Source organism: Heterocephalus glaber, unplaced genomic scaffold (genome assembly GCF_053883595.1).
Source record: "Heterocephalus glaber isolate CG9 unplaced genomic scaffold, H.glaber_assembly_v1.0 deba00001688, whole genome shotgun sequence".
In the NCBI taxonomy this organism is placed as follows: Eukaryota; Metazoa; Chordata; class Mammalia; order Rodentia; family Bathyergidae; genus Heterocephalus; species Heterocephalus glaber.
Window position 1 is genome coordinate 3,579,081 of NW_028258413.1, and position 19,326 is coordinate 3,598,406.

At 46.5% G+C, this 19,326-nt stretch overlaps 1 protein-coding gene across 1 annotated transcript; it reads right to left on the reverse strand.

Annotated features, from left to right (window-relative positions):
• Ostc (oligosaccharyltransferase complex non-catalytic subunit) lies at positions 1 to 9,680 on the reverse strand. Its single transcript, XM_004866214.4, has 4 exons — positions 9,469 to 9,680; positions 5,851 to 5,944; positions 3,873 to 4,070; positions 1 to 520 (listed from the first exon to the last, which is right to left on the reverse strand). Exons 1-4 carry the CDS (start codon positions 9,605 to 9,607, stop codon positions 502 to 504), a joined length of 450 nt encoding a protein of 149 aa, XP_004866271.1. The 5' UTR covers positions 9,608 to 9,680; the 3' UTR covers positions 1 to 501.
• Between the last annotated feature and the right edge of the window lie 9,646 nt (positions 9,681 to 19,326).

Here is a 19,326-nt window from a genome sequence, read left to right on the forward strand (position 1 = left end):
TGTCGTTAGAAAAAGTATTTATTCCTGCTCCTTTACACATCCTGCTGGCGAGGAAGCAGTCTGCATTCACATGAGACAGCTCCAGCACCACTGGCGAGGCCAGGCGGATCCTGTCCACTTCTCGGCCACAGGATCTGCTTCCTATTACATTAATTTCCGGGATTCAGAAATGGCATCTCCTCAGAAATGCTGAGGGCATCATAAAAAATAACCACTTTATTCATTATGACAGTTTGAGAAGTGAAGTATGTTTTCTTTAACAAACGAAAACTAGGGAGAAAACGCCACTTAGCACACATCAGACTAGGTCAGCAGGAAAAAACACTGTGATGAACTTGTCTTTGATATCAAAAAACTCTAGACTGAGCTTCAAATGCCTCCTATGTTCTCACTCGGTATTTTTTTTTTTATTGCTGCTCTTCATTATTTCCACCTGTCATAGCAGAGGCCTTAACACTTCATCAACAGGAGCAAATGCGGTGATCCCTTTTCCAAGGCGCGCTAGCCCATCAGGTAGCCCCTGCAGAAATACAGTCAGAGAAACATGGGAAGTGAGAAGACGGAAAGCTGCAAAATGTCCCAAGTTCAAGACGAATCAAGTAACAATCCAAAAGTGTAACTGTGACTCCTTTATTATGGTTCAGATTTATCTTGCCCCTGCTTTCCAATAAATAAAGGACTACAACTCGGCTCTCTCTGTTCTCCCACAATGTTACAAAGCAAATACAAGGCCTGAGGAAATGTACAGTGAATGCCTGAATTTTAAAAAATATATGACAGTAAAAGACACCATGCTAATAATTCCCCTCAAAATCCTCCCCCTTGATTCAACACACTCATCCTTCTTGCCACTTTCGGAAGCAGTTCTAGAAGCCTCTTTCCCGAGTGTCTTTACAGGGTGTAAAAAGCAGCGCCGTCCAAGGGAAGGGCAGGCTTGTGAAAATACGAGGCCATGTCCTCATCCGCCTTGTTCACCGGATCTGGCACCATGCGACTTCCGGCTCTTCCCAAAGTCAAAATGGCCATGAAGGGGAAGCATTTTGAATCCACTCAGGACATCGAGGGGCTAGGACAGCACAACTACAGACCCTCAGGAACGAGAACACCAGAGGTGCTTCGGGAAGCGGCAAGGACCATGAGATGAGCCGGTCTGAAGCAAGGGCAGTGTTCTGAGGGAGTTCAGGGCAATGTATCTTTTACTTTAATAAATTTTCTCTAACTTAAACTTCACTGTAAACGTCACTGTATTTTTTCATCTGAAAGTCTCAAAGCACTTTGTTTTTTCTTAGAACATATTTCCTATGCACAGTGCTCACATTTATCATAGTGAATTTGTACAAACATTCCCTGTATTTTTCCATCATTCCTCATATGCTAAAAAACGCAGAAATAAAAACGAAGCAGAGAAAAGGAAATATAGAAGGGCTAGAGTCAGAATCAGTCTCCTTTGGAGTCTCAAAACTGCAACAATCAAACCTTCCTACGGCAAGAAACTTCCGGGTGTGTAAAGCCCCAACCTCCAGGGGAGCAGAGGGTGAGGAGCAGCTCCCGCGGGAGTCTGTGTGTCCCCAAGAAACGGCAGAACCGCCGCCTTGTTCTCTCAGAGAAGCGGAGGGCAGCCCCCTTCTCGCGGGCACCCACGGGCGCCTTCTGTTGCGCGGAGCGTCGCCCGAGACCCTCTGTAAACGAAAGCTCTGACTCGGTGTAATGAGGCCCCAGCCTTTCCTTTCTATAGATCTTATGACCGACCACTAGGAAAGGAATCTGTGGGATCAGAGAAAAAGCAGAGTGGCACAGAGCTGTGGGCGCGGGGAGACCTAACCCGGTGCCACCTGCGCCAGCTCTCCCCGCCCCGCGGGCTCGGCGCCCACACCTGCGGCAGCCGCGTCCCGACCGGGCCTGTTCCCTTCCGCCTTCCAGGCCGACAGCCGGGCCTCCCCGCGCTCCAGGGCCTCCTCTCGCTCCGAGGGGCGCAAACCTGCGGCCCGCGGGCACCACTCCAGGAGGGCTGAGACCGCGCCTCGAGACCCCACAGACGCCGCAAGGTTCCGGTTCCGGTTCCGGCAAGCATGCCTCGCACGCGCACCACACGCCGACGGAAGGCTCCGAGGGGCCCTTTCCGGCCCGCTGCTGCCTGGAGTGTGTGCGCCTGCTCGCCGTACGTCCACATTTTACTTCTGAGCTGAAAACTGCAGTTAGGCTGAAATATCCTCATTCCAAGCTGCTAACATTTAGTCCTACCTTAAGGAAAACTGAGGGGAGGCTCAGACATACTTTTACGCTATAAAGACATGATGTTAGAAGAAAAGAGCAAATAAATCAAGAGCACATAGTGTTTCTTGGTAGGAAATAAGTGTTGAAGCCAGGTACTGAGGCTCACGCCTATAATCCCAACACCTGGGGGGGGGGGGGGGCTGAGGAAGAACATTTTCCGAGAGTTCAAGGCCAACCTGAACTACATAGCAAGACCCTGTCTCCAAAAAGAAAAAATCATAAAGGAAGCAAACCAAGAACTCAAAAAACTAGAGACAGGTGCGGCCCTGGTTTCAATCCCCACCTCCGCACCGGGACGGAGTAGGCGTTATTCTCCTTTAACAGCTGAAGGGGGCGCTGTGGGCATCAGAACTGTGGGAGCAGTGTGTGGTCTGCTCCAACAGATGGGCCAGGGCGGGAACTTAGCTCGTTGGCGCTGCACCTGCTTCACAAGGGCAAGGTCCTGAGGTCCTGAGTTCAATTCCCAGTACCAGAAAAAAAAACCCTCTAGCCCAGTGTTAAAGCGCAAGCCTCCTCTGGCTGCTCTACCTTCTCCCCACTGACAGTGCTAAGCACAAGCCTTGCTTTCTCCTCTCAGAAACAGTTACTGTTTACTCATTTATTCTCAAAACCGCAGCCTGAATCCAGCCTGAATCTCGGACCTTTCAGGGTCTTGCGAGTCTCTGAAATAAACGCACATCCACATCACGCTTGATGGCCCACAGACCGGATCTGAGGCTGAAGGTAAGAGCCAGGAAGCTGTGCCCAAACCCAGCTCCAGGCCCCTCCCTTCTCTACTCCTCGCTGTCGACAGCAGCTGCACAAATGTTTCATCGTGAGAATTTCTCTCATTTGCAAAACTGAACCTCTGCTATGACTTCCTCACCGGAAAAACCCAGCCACCGGGCTCTGCAGCCTTAATTTTCTGGAAGAGGGAAGCGCCTCTCAGCCAGACAGCACGGTGGCCGGCAGGTGCTGTGCCCCCCTCTCCACACATGGGCACGCAGTGAGGCATCCCAGAGCCAGGCCGAGTGGACACACGCTCTCCCTGGTACAGAAGCCTCACGCACAGCCTGGGGCTTATCCGACTCCGCACAGGAAGCACACCAAGGTGCCACACCACTGCTCAGTGTCCGATTTGGGATTCCAGGCGAGGAACAAGCAACCTCCACAGTACTCAAAGAGCAGCAGCAGTTCAGGGATTAAAAATCTTCCTGGGACTTAGCTCAGTGGTTCCAGCGCCTGCCTCGAAGCGCAAGGTCCCAGAGACTGATCCCTGGTACCAAAAAACAAAAACAAAAATCTCCCCTGCTACAGTGTTATCACTCCTGGAATTCACCAAAAGACACTTTAAAGACAAAAAAAGAATTTAAAAATCCATGTCCAGTAGCGATAACTACATTTTCTCGAGATCCCATGCAGGGACAGCAGCCGAGCAGACCCACTGGTCTCCACCGGGCTGCTGACCAACCTGTAACCTTGGGCAAGTCTCTGGCTCTTGGCTTTCATCTTTTCAAACGGGTGCTAAATTAAATCTGCGGTTTCATGTCCAAGTCATCATCTTACCCGCTTCTAACAGAAAGTGAACTGCAAATCATACAGAGTATTGCGTGACTTACGGCAGTTTCATTCTCATGAACACTCTAGCCATGAAGAAACTCAGCAGGACACAGACGAACCCGATGAACAGCAGGAGAAATCTGTTGAGCTTTGGGATATTCGGTGCGTTGGATCGGTCCAGGATGATGAAGCCCAGGCCGCCCATGGTGAACAGGAAGCTGGAGGCCAGGCCCTCCATGATGTACTGGCCATTCACCCTGCGGCAGGGGTACAGGCACGGCTCATGAGCACATCCAGAACACGAAACTCCCCTCAGTGGAGCTTGTGTTTCTTCACGCTCAAACATTTTATGCTAATGTTGCATTCTTACCCTTAAAACTACTCATTACAAGTGCTCTGGGTAGTCATCTGCACGTGACTTCAACAAACATTTACTGAGAAACCTACTAGATATCAAACACTGTTCCAGGTTCTGGGATACAACAATGCAAAAGAGACAACATTTTTCATGTATCTGTGTTTAAAAAAAGGGAAGGAAAAATAAAATAAAAAAATAAAGGGGGATTTAAAAGATCAGCTAACACAACTGTCTATACAAAATCAATATTCATACTTTAAATTAAATTATTTGAGGTATATGAACCCTTTACCAAGAACTTTAGCTTTTAAAAGTTATAGACTTAATGTCTATTATCAATTTTAAGTTAATTTTGAATTGGCTAGAAACGTTTCTCGAAGTTTTGTCATGATAAACTTCCTGTTTCTGAGGAAAATATTTTAAAAACAAGTGCTCTTAACTAGGGGCCCAGTCTCCACAAGGGCTCCAGCAATCTATAAACCCTTACAGTCACGTGCAAATCGTGTATGTACACGTATATCCATACATATGACTTTTCTACAGATGTAAAGCTTTTGTCAAATTTTCAGAGTTCAGGGACCTCAAAAACAAACTTCTCTGTTATACACAGGTATTATGAACAAGGCAGAAATTGTAGTTTACATTAACTAAATGTTTTCATTTAAACTCCGAATATGCTGGGTGTGGTGGCACACATCTGTAATCCCAGCACTCAGGAGGCTAAGACAGGAGGATCGTTGTGAGTTCAAGACCAGCCTGAACTACATAGCAAGGCCCTGACTCCAAAACGAAAGAAAAGAGATCTCCGGTCAGGTAGTTCCCCACTTCAGAAAACTGCAATAACCCGTCAGTCTTTCCAGGAGCATGCTAAATACAACAGCAGAACTGTGAATATATATATAGCTAAAGCTATGATTAGGTAGTTACCTGTCAAGTGGGTTTTTGAGACAGGGTCTCACTCTGTGGTTCAGGCTGGCCTTGAACTTGGCGACCCTCCCGCCTCAGCCTCCTGAGCGCTGGGATTGCAGGTGTGTGCCACCACATACGGCTTTGAGTGGGCTTTAGAAAGCAATGGGCTGAGCACTGCTCAGGTGAACCACACTACACTGGAATGGTGTTGCATTGTTGAAACAAACTTTAAGTCTCAAAAATTGTTTTTCCTATGTCATATATAGCACAGGTTCCACAATTTGTCTCCTTAAACGCCCCATAATAAATCCTGTGAGGCCTGGGGATGCTCGGTGGTGGAGGCGGGCCCAGAGTTCGAGGTCCTGTGCTTCACCCCAAACCTTGGGCTCCTAGGTCCCTGGCTTGTGTCACTCTCAACTCAGCTCCCCAGGTTTGAAAGCAGCCACACAGTAAATAGTGAACATGCTCAATTCCAATAAAACTGTATTTACAAAAAAAAAAAAAAAAGGCTAGTTTGTCAACCCCCAGAAGCATCTAGAAATGTCCCATAAACTGACACCCTCCTTTAAATGGTGATGCGCGGCCACTGTGAAATAGCACCTTCCTAGTAAAGGAATTAAACACTTCGCTTCCTCTTGTCACACTTTAGAATTCCACATTCTAAAGCAGCTGCTTTTAGTGCAGATGGACTCCCGGGTTTTTACTATAATCTTCGTAAGTAGCCACCCTAGCGGCCTCCCTTCCCACAGTCATGAAAAAGCTGCCTTTACCTGTAGGCCAAGAAGGCTACCGGCCTCTGGTGCCCGTGCTCGTCGGTCATGGAGCCCACGCTTGGTGGCTCCACGATAACATCGTAAATTATTCCTGCAAGAAACACAACGGCACCATCAGACCAGACTCCCAAGTTTTAAAATGGAATTACAGTTTTCAGTCTCTAAAGGTCATTTACACTTAAACAGGGTGTCTTCTATTGTGTTCCCGTGGGCAAATGTGGTCCAGCTAATCTAAGTGTTGACGAGCCATTCAGACATTGAACTCGACGTTGTAGAATGACTCCCGAAACCACCGCTGAAACAGATACCGATGTCGTAAATGAAACAGACTCAGTAACACGGCTAATACTCAGAGTGATTCCACAGTAAGGGAGATTTAACATTAAAGGGTCTACCTCTGTTCAAAATGTTCACACATTCTTGAATTGGCTTCCATAACCTGAGAGGCAACTACAACAGAGAAATTTTCTTGCTTAAACATAAAACAAGGAGACACTTTGAATACACACCACCTGGCAGACTGGCAATCTAGCAATTCACGACCACTAATGAAGGTTAAGGTCCAGGATTCCGCCACAGTGTCACTGTGATTGTTAATAGTACCATCCATGCACAAGGCAGTCTTCAACTCCCCCTGGTCTCCAACACCTTCCCTTCCAGCTTTTCTCTTTTTTTTTTTTTTTTGAGACAGGTTCTTGCTATTGTAGTTCAGGCTGACCTTGGACTCGCTATGTAGCCCAGGCTGGCCTTGAACTCTCTGAGATTCTCCTGCCTCAGCCTCCCAAGTGCTGGTATTGCTGGGATTACAGGTGTGCACCAACTTCTTCCAGCTTTTTTTTTTTTTTGATACCTAGGATCGAACTCAGGAACTCAGGACCTTGTGCTTGCCAAATGAGCTAAATCTCTGGCCCTTCTTCCAGCTCTTCTTAAACACAGCAAGCCTGTGTCCCCCTCACCCTAACCTGAAGGAATAATCACACAGAAACTCCTTTATCTTCTTCCCAGGGAATCTACAAACTCCAAGTGCCTGCCATCCATTCAGCGACAGTAGGAGTCAGTCCTTGCCTGGCATGATGGTGGCCACCTATAATCTCAGTAGTGTGGCAGGCTGAGACAGAAGGATTGCAAGTTTGAGCCTCGGCTGGGCAATTAAGGGAGACCAAAAACTCTAAAAAGGGCTGGAGATGCAGCTCAGTGTGTAGGCCCTGGGTTCTATGCCCAGGAAAGAGAAGAGAAGAAAGAAAGGGAAGAAAGAAAGAGAAGAAGGAAAGAAGGAAGGAAGGAAGGAAGGAAGGAAGGAAGGAAGGAAGGAAGGAAGGAAAGAAACAAACAAACAAAAAGAAAAAACAGAGTCCCTCCTGTCATTGTGGGGTCCCTTCTGCAATTAGGAGAACTCCTCTCCCTCTAGCGTCAGAAGGACTTTATCCTTTTCCCTGTCTCTTCTCTCCTGTCTTTTCAAGTCCTCCCTCCCTACAGCAATGCTGGCTGGCTTGACTTCATCATCTAATACCCGATTTCTGCGCCTCCTTTCTAAAAGTAGCCAGACTTCCTTCTGGAAAAAATTAGGCAAGCTTGCCCTTCATTCATCACCTCACTCCAGCGAAGATTCTCCCGACCTGGCTGTGGTTGGCTAGGTCACCAAGGACCTCTGTGCTGCCAAGCTCAATGGACACTTTTCAGATGGCGCCCAAGGAGGCCTCCCAGCAGCCTCAGTGCAGCATACTAACCCAATCTGCTGGGAAACACCTCTTCTTGGGGCTTTGTGACACTTCGCTCATGTTTCCCAGCTACCTCTCTAGCCAAGCCTCTTTTCTATAAAACCACAGATTAAGTTAGAGTTCCTCGGTCCTTGGTCCTCCCCTTCTCTAACTACACTCCAGGGCTTTAACTTCGGTACCAAGGAATCTCAAGGTGCCGAGGCCCCTCATATTATGTCAGTGCCACTACTGCTGGGGAAAAGCTCCTAAAAACACAGAATCTGCCTCTGCTCTTCAGGGTCTGCCCTGGGGGTTCAGGAAATACTCGGGATCAACATGCTCACCTGTTCTCAGCTCCAGATCCATCTGCAAACCCCACAGAGCCAACCAGTTATAACCCAAGTGACTGTTGGTTCACTGTTCCCTACCTACCAGAGACACATTGTTTCTTCAGTCTCACGATAACCGCACTCCCGCCTAAAGCAGAAAGATTCCTTCTCACTGCTCCTCTCCGGCAGCCACCTACCAAATCTACTAAAGAGACTTCCAACCCACTTCCGTGATGGGATCCTCCGTCTCCACGGCCACCCAAGCCAGAACAGTCTGAGTCAACCACAAAGCCACTGACCCGTGTTGTGGCTCCGCATCTGTCCGCTCCTCCCTCTTCAAGCACGGACCCTCTCCAACCTCTCAGATTTGGGCTTCCACGTTGCTGCCTCAAGAACCACATCCTAATCGAACGATGTTGCTAACGCTATTTTCTTATTCTTTTCCTTCACTGCATCTGTGACAATGTGAAATGGTAAAAATTTTGTGATGCTTGCTATATCTCAACTACAGCATTATAAACTTCGGGGGACAAGGTCCTTATGTTTTCACTGCCAAGAGAAGCAGTGATAGCTGCTATTTCTTAAGGAAACAAGTTGCTTATCAAAGAAGTACACTCACAGGTTTTACAAAGGACTCCTTTCCATGACAGACTGACCCGTCCTACAAGACACCCCACCATGACCGCTAGTATAGGTGTCCTCCCTCCTTCCCCGGGGCTGGGGCAGAAAAGCTCCCATTACCACCACCAACACTGCACAAGTGGCCAGGGGGAAAACTGAGGCTTCCAGCAAAGGCGCTGGCTCCAAAGGAACAAGGCTCACAGGAAAGACATTTGCAGATAAGGACCCTGCTATTCATTCAAAAAAAGGCACTTGCATTTCAAATTTCATTTATTCCACAGTCAGTCGCTCTTCGTGTCCTGAGCAATGCTAGACATTTATTATCTTACCAACAAAAGATATTAAAGTGCAATTGATTTAAATGAACATAAGTTATCACTATTCTATATATTTTTTTTGGTACCGGGGATCGAACTCGGGTCCTTGAGCTTGCGGAAGAGGCGGCGAAACCACTGAACTAAATCCCCGGCCCTAGTTATCACTATTCTAGATCGAGGATGAGAGGTTAAAAAAAAAACAAAACAGAACCACTTCAGCTAATCTTTAAAACTATCATCTCCGAACTAAGTATACCACGTTGCAAAACGTAACAGTACAGCTGCACGGTCCCGAGCAATCCTGGGATCGGGCGTGGGGGGGTGGCGGCTCCGAGCCTGCCGGGACTGGACTGGCCTCGGGGCTGGACTGGCCTAGCAACGGGGACGGGCGACGCCTCTCAGCCTCTTTTGACGTGGAAAGGACGCGATACGACGACAATCGGGCAGCGGGACCCCGCCGATCTCCCAGGGCTGCACCGCCCGCGGGCGAAGGGAGTCCGAGGCCTCGGCAGACGGGGAGGGGAAGGAAAGGCCAACGCTCGGGGCTCGGGGCCAGCGCGGCTCCGAAGGAGGGGACGGGACCGAAGGCAGAGCGGGACCGACCCCGCGCCGTGCCGGGCCGGGCAGGGCGAGCGCCCGCCGCCGCGTTACCTCCGGTGATGAGGAAGTAGGACACCACCACCAGGGCGTACACCGTCATGGCGGACGGCATGTGCACCCACGGCGGCTTCTTCAGCTTCAGGTTGGGGCACTCGAGCACCAGGAACGGGACTCGGTACAGAGTCTCCATGTCGGCGGCGGCGCTCCCGCGGGCCTCCAGCCCCACGCGCAGCCGGAAGCCGGCCCGGCCTCCCTGCGGCCCGCGCCTGCGCGAGCCAGCGACCCGGCAGGTCCACAAAGCTCGGGGATGGCTTTTATACCACCTACAGAAGAATAGAAAGACCAGTGTAGAACCGTTAAACAATATAATTAAATCTATTTATTGCTTAATATTTGTAATCTTAAATTGGCGTAAGGAGCTTCGTTTGTTGGCAGTGGACAGGCTGGCGATTATACACCTTCAAGGACCTGTGAGGTCTCAGACGTGGCCAAGCCAGAAGAGCGGAGGGAATCGGATCTGAGCCCCGCCCCATTTGCTGACGCAGCAGACGTGGAAGCTGATTGGACACGGGGCTCTCCGGGTTCGCAGAGCTGGAAGATGAATGGGGACTTTCGCAAAGGTCCTTTTCTAGGAATTGGCGATTCTTCTAAGGAAGGAGAAAGCCCTAAATCACTGAGCTTTTATGTCCCCTTCTTCAGGGATGATAACAATAATAACAGTTGTAAAAAATTACTAAAATAATGTATTATCAATACATATATTCTTAATCCAGCCCAGATCTGTCACGTATATTAACAGGACATCTCAACGGGGATGTCTTGAAGCTGATATCCAGGTGGGACCGAAATACTGTTCCGAATACTGTAAGTTGTTCTCCCAACTTTCCTCCTCCTCGGCTCACAAATGGTAAAGTCATTCAGGCCTCCAGTCTATAAGTTAGCCTCATTTCTCGCTTTAATTACCCTCCGCATCCAAAACATCAGCAGGTCTTTTTAGCTGTACTGCTAAAATATCTTAATTTATCTGCTGCCACTCTAGGGAGAGCCATCGTTTCTTATCTGGGTTATATTTACAAGCTAAATGGATAAAGTGCAGGACAATTATTCTTTGAGGACAGCCAAATGGCCTAAAAGGTTTGTTTTCTGTTTTAGGGTTTGTATAATCCACGAAGGTTCTACAAAGGTCACTTTTGGAGTGGGCGTTTAAAGTGACTTACTAAATCCAAGTCAGACTTGGGGCCGGGGGGGGGGGGGGGACGGGACTTGAGACAGACACATTATTGAGCTGATTATTTTGGTGTTTGTTTTCTCATTAACAAGCCACAGATTTTTACAGGATGCCATGAGTAGGCTCTGCACTTTTAATTAGTTCATAACTCAATTATTGAGAAATTATTTGAAGACCATAACATGAAATATTTATACTCAGATACACAGTTAACAAAAAAGTTGACAAATGGGACTTCGTCATTTGTAAAGGGTGGATGCTCTGTAACATGTGAGATCTCCCCTCCAGGGTAAAAGGTAATTGCTGCATCTGACTGGTTTTCTCACCAAGGAAGACAAACAGTGTTTAGGGAACCACGTGGGATTTTGGAGGCAAACATATACCTCATTGGGTGATACTATTCTGACCTATTTACAGAGAGATCCCAATAAACTGCTAGCTTTGAGTGACAACTGCACCAAGCAGTGGCTCTTGGCACTTGGCACTTGGGCCATTTGACTTACCAGGTCCCATACAGACAGGGATGGTATATGGAGCTTCTGACAGCACCAGGAGGTGAACCACAGCATGAAACTGTAGGGCTTTGGAGGAAAGCTATGCTTTCCTTTGCAGGGAGATAATCTCCATAGAGAAATACTTTCTGGATTGCTGCTGAGCTTTAATGAAGACTATTGACCATGCCCAACCAGTTTCCATAAAATCTGAACTATCCATCCCATTAGCATTGTGGTTAATGACTTCTCAACTCATAAATGTTGGTGTCCACAGCAATATTCCATCGTCAGATGAAAGTGTTATGCACATTAAGACCAAGTAGGTCTTAAAGGAATAAGTGGTATGAGAAATCGTTGAGGTGCACATGGCCTACATTTCTGACACACTGCCTCTTCCTTCCCAGCCTGTACACAGCATGGAGAGGGCCTATGACTAGTTGACTGCAGAAGATAAAAGTGGGGATCTTCCAGAATTCTTGTACTACCTAAAAGTAGATGGCTTTGCACAACAGCCTCATTCTGGGGGAGAAAGAAAGTGGAGGGAGGGCTGGGGATTTACCTCAGTGGTTCCGCCACCTGCCTTGCAAGCACAAGGTACAGAGTTCCCGGTATTAAAAAAGAAAGGGCCCACGATATGGTGTCAGTCTTCATTAGGATAAGTTAACCACCAGAGGCAGTTATTACACAGGACAAGACTGAGTAGGTTCTTGGCTCTTACTGAAGTAGACAGAGTCAATTTAAATGTTCCTTCCTTGCCCACACATTGCTCCTTAAGTCACTATTCTGTGGACTTATGGAATCCTATTCATCATCGTGGTGTGTCACATAGCACTGCTTCTGGCCATGGAACTCACTGGACAGCCATGAATTGTGCCAGCTGGCTCCTGTCCATGAAATCCACTGGTCTCAGTATGTGCCCTGTTTCCTAAAAGCAGCTACGTGTTATAGTTACATGGCTTTTTGAAAACCCAGTTATGATGTCAACACCCTTTGGGCACAACAGTGTCTTCCAAGATGTATTATATGCTGTAAATATGTGATCAGTGTATGATGTTATTTATCTGATAGGATTTAAGAGTCCAGAAATGAAGTGTAGAAAATGGAAAATGCTCTCTCCTTGTTACTTTAGTAATCCACCAATGGAATCTTTGCTTCCCGTCCCCTACACCTTTGGGCTCTACTGATCTAGAAATTTTAGTACTCAGTGCAAGGGAAGGAGTAGAGAAGAAGATGGAAAGACACATTGTTGTCTCCATTAAACTGGGAGATGAGACCGTCACCTGGCCATTTCGAGTGTCCTCATGCCAGGGAATCAAAAGGGAAGTAAAAGTTTATTGAACTGACTACAGGGATAAATCCAGGATAATTAGGGAAAAGTGGGTTTTCACTACAAAATAGCTACAAAGAAAAGTATGTCTGGGATGCAGAAGACCCCTTGAGATGCCCCTTATCTTTCCCGCATCCTTAATCAAAGTCCGAGGAAAGTGACAAGCTGATGGGGCAGCTCTGTGAGTGGCACCGACCTTTCAGGAGGTTTAGGCCACACCAGCAGGCAGGAAACTCACCAGCTGAGGGGTGTGCTGAGGGGGAAGAGAATATGAAATGGTTACTGGAAGAATGTAGCCATAAATGCCAGCTAGGAATATGGCAGTACTTGTAGAAGTAAGCACTGTGTTAGTTATGACTATTCTTCCTTATTTTGACATGAATACATTTTTGTACCCATTAACCAGGTTTTTTTCTCTTCCTGTCTCCCATTCTACCATATGTAATGTAAAATTTACTAATAGCATTTAACCTGTCATGACTTAAAATACTGGATATCAAAGAAGGAATATGAAGGAGGTAAAGTGACACACGCCTGTGATCCCAGCACCTTGGAGGCAGGAGAGTCACAAGTTTGAGATCAGCCTGTGCAACAGAGGGACTTAGTAAGATATTGTCTTCAAATACAGACCACAGAAGGGCTGGAGAAGTAGCTCAGTGTGAAAGCCCTGGGTTCAATCCCCAGTACCACCAAAAAGGAGGAGTGAGGGAGGGTGTATCCGGACAGAAGAGGAACTATTATCACCCAAATGGATTAAAGGAATTTATGCAAGAAGATTTACTAGGTGCCTTACAGGATCGGAGGTGGGAGAGGCCATAGTGCCGTCTTAGTGCTGAGGGACGGAGGACCCAGGCGCTCAAGCCCAAGAAGCTGGAAGCCGGGAACAAGAGGGATCAGGATGCAGTCCCAGCCCAAGACAGAAGGCCTGGGAGTTCCCTAGATAGTTGCTGGTGGGAGTAGCCTTGAAAGGCTGAAGAAGCTCAATTCTGATGTCCACAGCCATAGCAGAAAAACATGCACCCGCTCGAGCAGAAGGGAGCTCTTCAAATGTGTGCCCACTTCTGCCTTCTTCCATTCAAAAAAAAAAAAAATTCTATCCAGGCTGCAAGCCTATTGGTTGGTGCCACCCACAATTGCGGTGGGGCTTCCCTCTCACTTGCTGACCCGCATGCCAATAAACTCTGGAAACACCCACAGACACACTGAAAACTGCTTTACCTATTTGCTAAGCTTTGCTGAACCAGTTACACTGACATCTCATGATTAAACATCACAGGGAGAAAGCACATTTCAGTTGGGTAAGAGATCGTACATTATGCTAGGGGAAACACGATATTGTTCTTGCCCTCATTTGAAACATATTAAATATTGTTGAAAAAAGTACATATGGATGTCAAGTTGAACTGTCCTGCAAGTTGTATTGGGTCAATTTAGCTAAGCTGGAGCTGCATTTCCCAGAATCTTTTCACCACATAGCTCTGAATTAATGTGGGCCCGATATGACATTATTAGTATTAAGAGATACTATTTTATCAATCGAGAAATAAATTTCCACTTGATCTTTAGTCATTGCTGAAACACTAAAAATACTTAATTGAAAATAGTGGATTAATTAAATACACTGTGAAGCATAAGTATAGTGGAATACTCAACAACCACTAAAATGACACCTTGGAAGTTACCTGTTTTTCCGTGAAAGGGATATGTTCACAATCAGGTTAATTATAGAAATTAGCTAATTTCTTCCTTCATTTCATCTGTGACCCATCAGTTGTTCAATTTCCGTGTGTTTATGAAGTTCTTGTGGTTTCTTTTGCCATTTATTTCCAATTTCATTGCACTATGGTCTGATAATATACATGGGATAATTTCAATTCTTTTGTATTTACTTAAGCATGTTCTGTGAGCTAGTATGTGGTCTACTTTGGAGAACATCCGGTCTGTAGCTGAGAAGAATGTGTATCCCGATGTTGTGGGGTGGAACACTCTGTAGACATCTACTAAGTCCATTTGTTCAAAAGTTTGGTTCAATTCTGACATTTCATTGTTGATTTTTTGTCTAGTTGATCTGTCTATTTGTGACAGTGGGGTATTGAAGTCCCTCATTGCAATTGTATTAGTGCTTGTTTGATTTTTCATGTCTATTAATGTTTATTTTATATAGGTGGGTGCACCAGTATTTATGATTGTTATCTCATTCTCTTGGATTGTTCCCTTTACGAGGATGTAGTGACCTTCATCTCCCTTAATTGTCCTGTCTTGAAGTACATTTTGTCTGCAAATACAATAGCTACCCCCTGCTTTTTTCTGCGTTCCTGTCCCATGGAGTATTGTGTTCCATCCTTTGACTATGTCTATGAATTTCTTTTTTTTTTTTGTAACAGGGATTGAACTCAGGACCTTGAGCTTGCGAGGCAGGCATGGTTTCACTGAGCTAAATCCCCAACCCCTATGAATTTCTTTTTGAATTAAATATATTTCTTGTATGAAGCATATTGTTGGATTTTTTTTTTTTTTGGTACCAGGGATCGAACTCAGGACCTTGCACTTGCAAGGCAGGCAGTGGAACCACTGAGCTAAATCCCCAGCCCTGGATCTTGCTTCTTGATCCATTCTGCCAGTCTGTTTCTTTTGATTGGTGAATTGAGACCATTAACATTGATGGTTATAACTGATATATATTGACTTGTCACTGTCATGTTATTTTCCTATTGTTGGCTCCCCTCTTTCCTCCTTTTGCCTTACCTGGTGGATTCATTCTGTTGGGGTTCATGGAGTCATAATCCTTGTTATCTCTTTCTAGAATAGCCTTCAGAGCACTTTGGAGTGCTGGTTTGGTGTTCATTAATTTCCTCAGGTATTCTTTGTCATTGAAGTATCTTATTTCTCCATCAGATCTGAAAGATAGTTTTGCAGGGTACATCACCCTTGGTCGGAGGTTGTTTTCCTTCAGGGCTTGAAATACTTCACTCCAAGCTCTCCTTGACTTGAAGGTTTGTGTTGAGAAGTCTGCTGTGATTCTGAAGGGCTTTCCTTTATAGGTGATTTGTTTCTTTTCTCTAACAGCTTTTAATATTCTGTTCTTGTGTTGAATTTTTGGAATCTTGACTACTATATGTCTTGGGAAAGATTTTTTTTGACCATGGCTAATTGGAGTTCTATATGCCTCACTTATCTGTATGTCAAATTCTTTCTCCCTGGTGGGAAGGTTTTCTGCCATTACTTCTGTGAACAGGTTCTTTATGTCATTTTTGCTGTCTCCTGCTTTTTCTTTTTTTTTTATGGTACTGGAGGATCGAACTCAGGTCCTTGTGCTCGCGAGGCAGGCGGCAGAACCACTGAGCTAAATCCCCGGCCCTCCTGCTTTTTCATTGACTCCAATCAACCTTATGTTATTCTTCTTTTGTGTTTTATGTTATTCATCTAGTAGCTGCTGGATTGATTTCTCATGGTCCCTTGCTATTTTTAAGAAATCTGTCTTTTCATGATTGCTAACCGCAATCCTGTCTTCCATATCTGATATTCTGTTCTCGAATAGGCTCATTTTGCTTCATATACTTTGAACAGAATTTTTAATCTCTTGGATATCTGTTTGAATCTGTTTTATGGATTCCCATTTCTTTCCTATGCTGGGGATTCATGGTTTCTATCATTTTCCTGAGTTCCTCTATTTTTTTTAAACTGTATCTGCTTTAGAGTCATTAAGCACATCTTTCATTCTGATCACCATCTCTAGTTATCTGAGAAATTATTTCTGCTTTGAATTTTTCTAGAGCCTCATTCACCTGCTTTGTTAATTTCCCTGTTACCATTTCAGAGAGTCCAAGTGGGGGTGGCTTTCGGATTGCTCCACCTCATTGCCCCCTAGGTTTGCCTTTGGTGAGCTGAAAGTCTTAGGGGTTGCTTCTTGTTTAAGTGTCTTCTCATTCTTTCTTTCTTTTTTTTTTAGTTTAATTCCTGAGTTGATGCTTGTAGATTGCTTATGGTGAGTAGCTTTATTGCTAGTATTCAGAACCCTTAGGAAATGACTTCTCAGAGGTGTCTTCCAGATGTAGGTGGCATTTTGGTTTTGAGTCTGTTTCAAGATCCTACCTCTTCAATTTATTGGGGATGAGAAGTTTCTGCCTACTTGGCCCACTGCTGGGTTCTTTGGCACTGGCCTATAGTATTTTTCAAGACCCTTAGGCAAACTCAGTCTTGGTATATCAGGAAGAACAATTCATTAGCACAATTATGTCACCTTGGCTAAAGTAGTACAATCAGCAATAGCAGTAGCGTCAAACACAGCCCAGAAAATGACAAACTGTAGTAACCTTAATTTTCCACCTTTAACCATCTGAACTAGATTGTGGTTATATAACAAAATCTAGAACTAACCAGAAAATTGTATGCAATAAATAAGCCCTCATTATGGCAATTTTACCCTAAGGAGGAGAAGATTTAGGAAGGGTGAGGGGGGAAAATAGAGAAATAGAAGATGAGGTTAGAAGCAAGGCTGGAGGGCAAAGGAAGATCATACAAACTTTGGGAAACTGGTGAAGAAGACAGGAGGGAAAAAAAGAAGGAAGTTATAAGAACAAGAACAGAAAAACCACAACAAAAAAACCTAGAAACTGTTCACACTCACGTAAAAACAAGAACAAACAAGAAAAAATAAAACAAGAACAAAAACAAAAACCAGAGAAGAGGAAAAGAAGAAGAAAAGAAAGAAAAGAAAGTGCAATTCAAGGCATGTCTCTGCTGTCACTGTTAGACAACATAGGCAGGCAGAGTCCAGATCCGAGTTGTTGAATCCCAGCAAGCCAGCACTTGATTAATGGTGGGGTGGTAGATGATCCTAGCAAGCCTGGACCTTTAGTTCCACTGAAGTTCAGGCAGCTTTCTGGCCATGAGGCTGAGACTGGATTTGTTGAGTCTGCCACAGTTCTTGTGCCTCCTGTTGGCTTGAACTCCATTCTCTGACCTTCTGCCGATTTGAACTCCACACCCTCACCATGACACTGGGAGCCACTAGATGCAGCCAGCCTGTAGCTGAGCCAACTGAGCTCAGTTGGCTCCTCTCCAAGATGGCTACCAGCCAATCGCCCTCTCCTGGGTGATGTCTGAATCCTGATAATTCACCAGCTGCTGCAGTCTGCTGTGTCCACTGCTCCGTTCAACTGGTGTGTTTCTTTGTGGAGGCCTCTGGTGTCACTAGTAGTTACCCCATGTCTGCAGGTTCGACCTGCCCTTCCCACATCATGAGTCTGGACTCTAGGACAAAGTGCCGCCTGCCATCACCCTCTTTTCTATCGAAGTCTCTCTCTCGGCTCTTCCTGGGGACTTCAATTCTCACTTCAGATACTTCCTGGGTCTCAAGGAGCCACTTCTCTCCTTCTTCTCCTCCTCACTCTGCTGTATTCCAGTGTCTGGACAACAAATCCCTGTTCTTTCTCTGCTGCTCACCCCTCCCCCATCTTCCCACAATCAGGTTAAAATGAAGAAAATCAGATCACAAAATTGTATGTCAGGTATTGGCTCATTTGCTACAGAATAAAATTTCCAGGCTTTGTGCATTGAAAAAAGACCGAAGAGACTTAAATACGCTCATATGGGTGTGATGAGATTATAATCATTTCTTCTTCAAAGCTGAACAGGCTGCCTGCTTTTCTGTAATACACATATATTGCCTTTGTAATTAAAATAAAAATTTTAAACAGTACTTTGTTGGAACATACCAGATACCTGCTCTCTGGTCTTAACACCAGCACAGTGCTCTTTCCTCAGGGTGTTCTCAGGTAGTTCAGGCTGGCCTTGAACTCACTATGTAGCCCAGGCTGGCCTCAAATTGTAGCGATCCTCCTGCCTCAGCCTTCGGAGTGTCACCACCCCCGGCTTGTATTGCTGTCTTTTCTCTTTTCCATCTCGCAGCCCCTTCATATATTCGAATCCCTGCTTTGTGGGAAGCATCAGCCCCAGCTCACACGCTCCTGTCCTCTCTCTGCAGAAGCAGGGAGGGCACTGGTGGTGTTCACACCCCTCCCTCCATTCCCTCACAAGCCCAGTCCCGAGTACTGGGTCCCACCTCGGTCAGAGTGAACCTGCCCACCCTCCAAGGCTGGTGGGCCGGTCTAGGAGCAGCGCACACAGGCTAACAGAAGTGCTGCCCAGGGGGTGAATCCTCACAGGCGGGGAGGACGGGCCTAGGAAGTGCTGACACCACGGCTCACACCCCTCACGGAGGGGCTGGGGGCAAGAGCCAGCCCAGGCTGGGCAAAAGCGCAGGGGCATGATCCTTTTTCTTACCTGGAGGAAAACAAACGCTGCAGGGTCTTTTAGGTCTGTCAGCTGTGCCTGTGGGAGACGGATGGGGCAACGGAGAGACTTGAGGCAGAAGACTTTCGGGAACCAATTCGCCAGTCCACAGACAGAGGGAGATGGCCCGGGACAGAGTGGGAATGAGGACGGGCGTGGGGTCTGTCTAGGGGAAAGGTGATGAAAGATCTTTTCTGCAGATGGAGTCAGCAGAATTTGACTTTCAAAACTGAATGTGGGGGGCCGGGGATTTAGCTCCGTGGTTCCGCTGCCTGCCTCACAAGCCTGAGGTCCCGAGTTCGATCCCCGGTACCAAAAAAAAAAAAAAAAAATGTGGGGCTTGGGTAGCCCGAAAACGAGGCAGTGATGACAGCACTGTGCAGGCAGGGCCCGCAGCTCTGCAGTGGGGCGTGTGACAGCTGCCCGGGCCCAGACCAGGAGCTCAGGAAATGGCCAGGGCAGCCAGCTCGTGGGCAGCAGGAGACGAGATCAGAACAGAGCTGCCACTTCCCAGCGGGGGGCACCTGGGGGGCCCACAGAGACTGCTGGACCCTGGGAGAGAGACA

Coding starts and splice junctions, on each gene's coding strand:
- Ostc (XM_004866214.4), bottom strand. CDS start 9,607: ATGGAGACTCTGTACCGAGTCCCGTTCCTGGTGCTCGAGTGCCCCAAC. Junction 5,945..9,468: donor CTACTTCCTCATCACCGGAG/GTAACGCGGCGG, acceptor TGTTTCTTGCAG/GAATAATTTACGATGTTATC. Junction 4,071..5,850: donor GTAGCCTTCTTGGCCTACAG/GTAAAGGCAGCT, acceptor CCCCTGCCGCAG/GGTGAATGGCCAGTACATCA.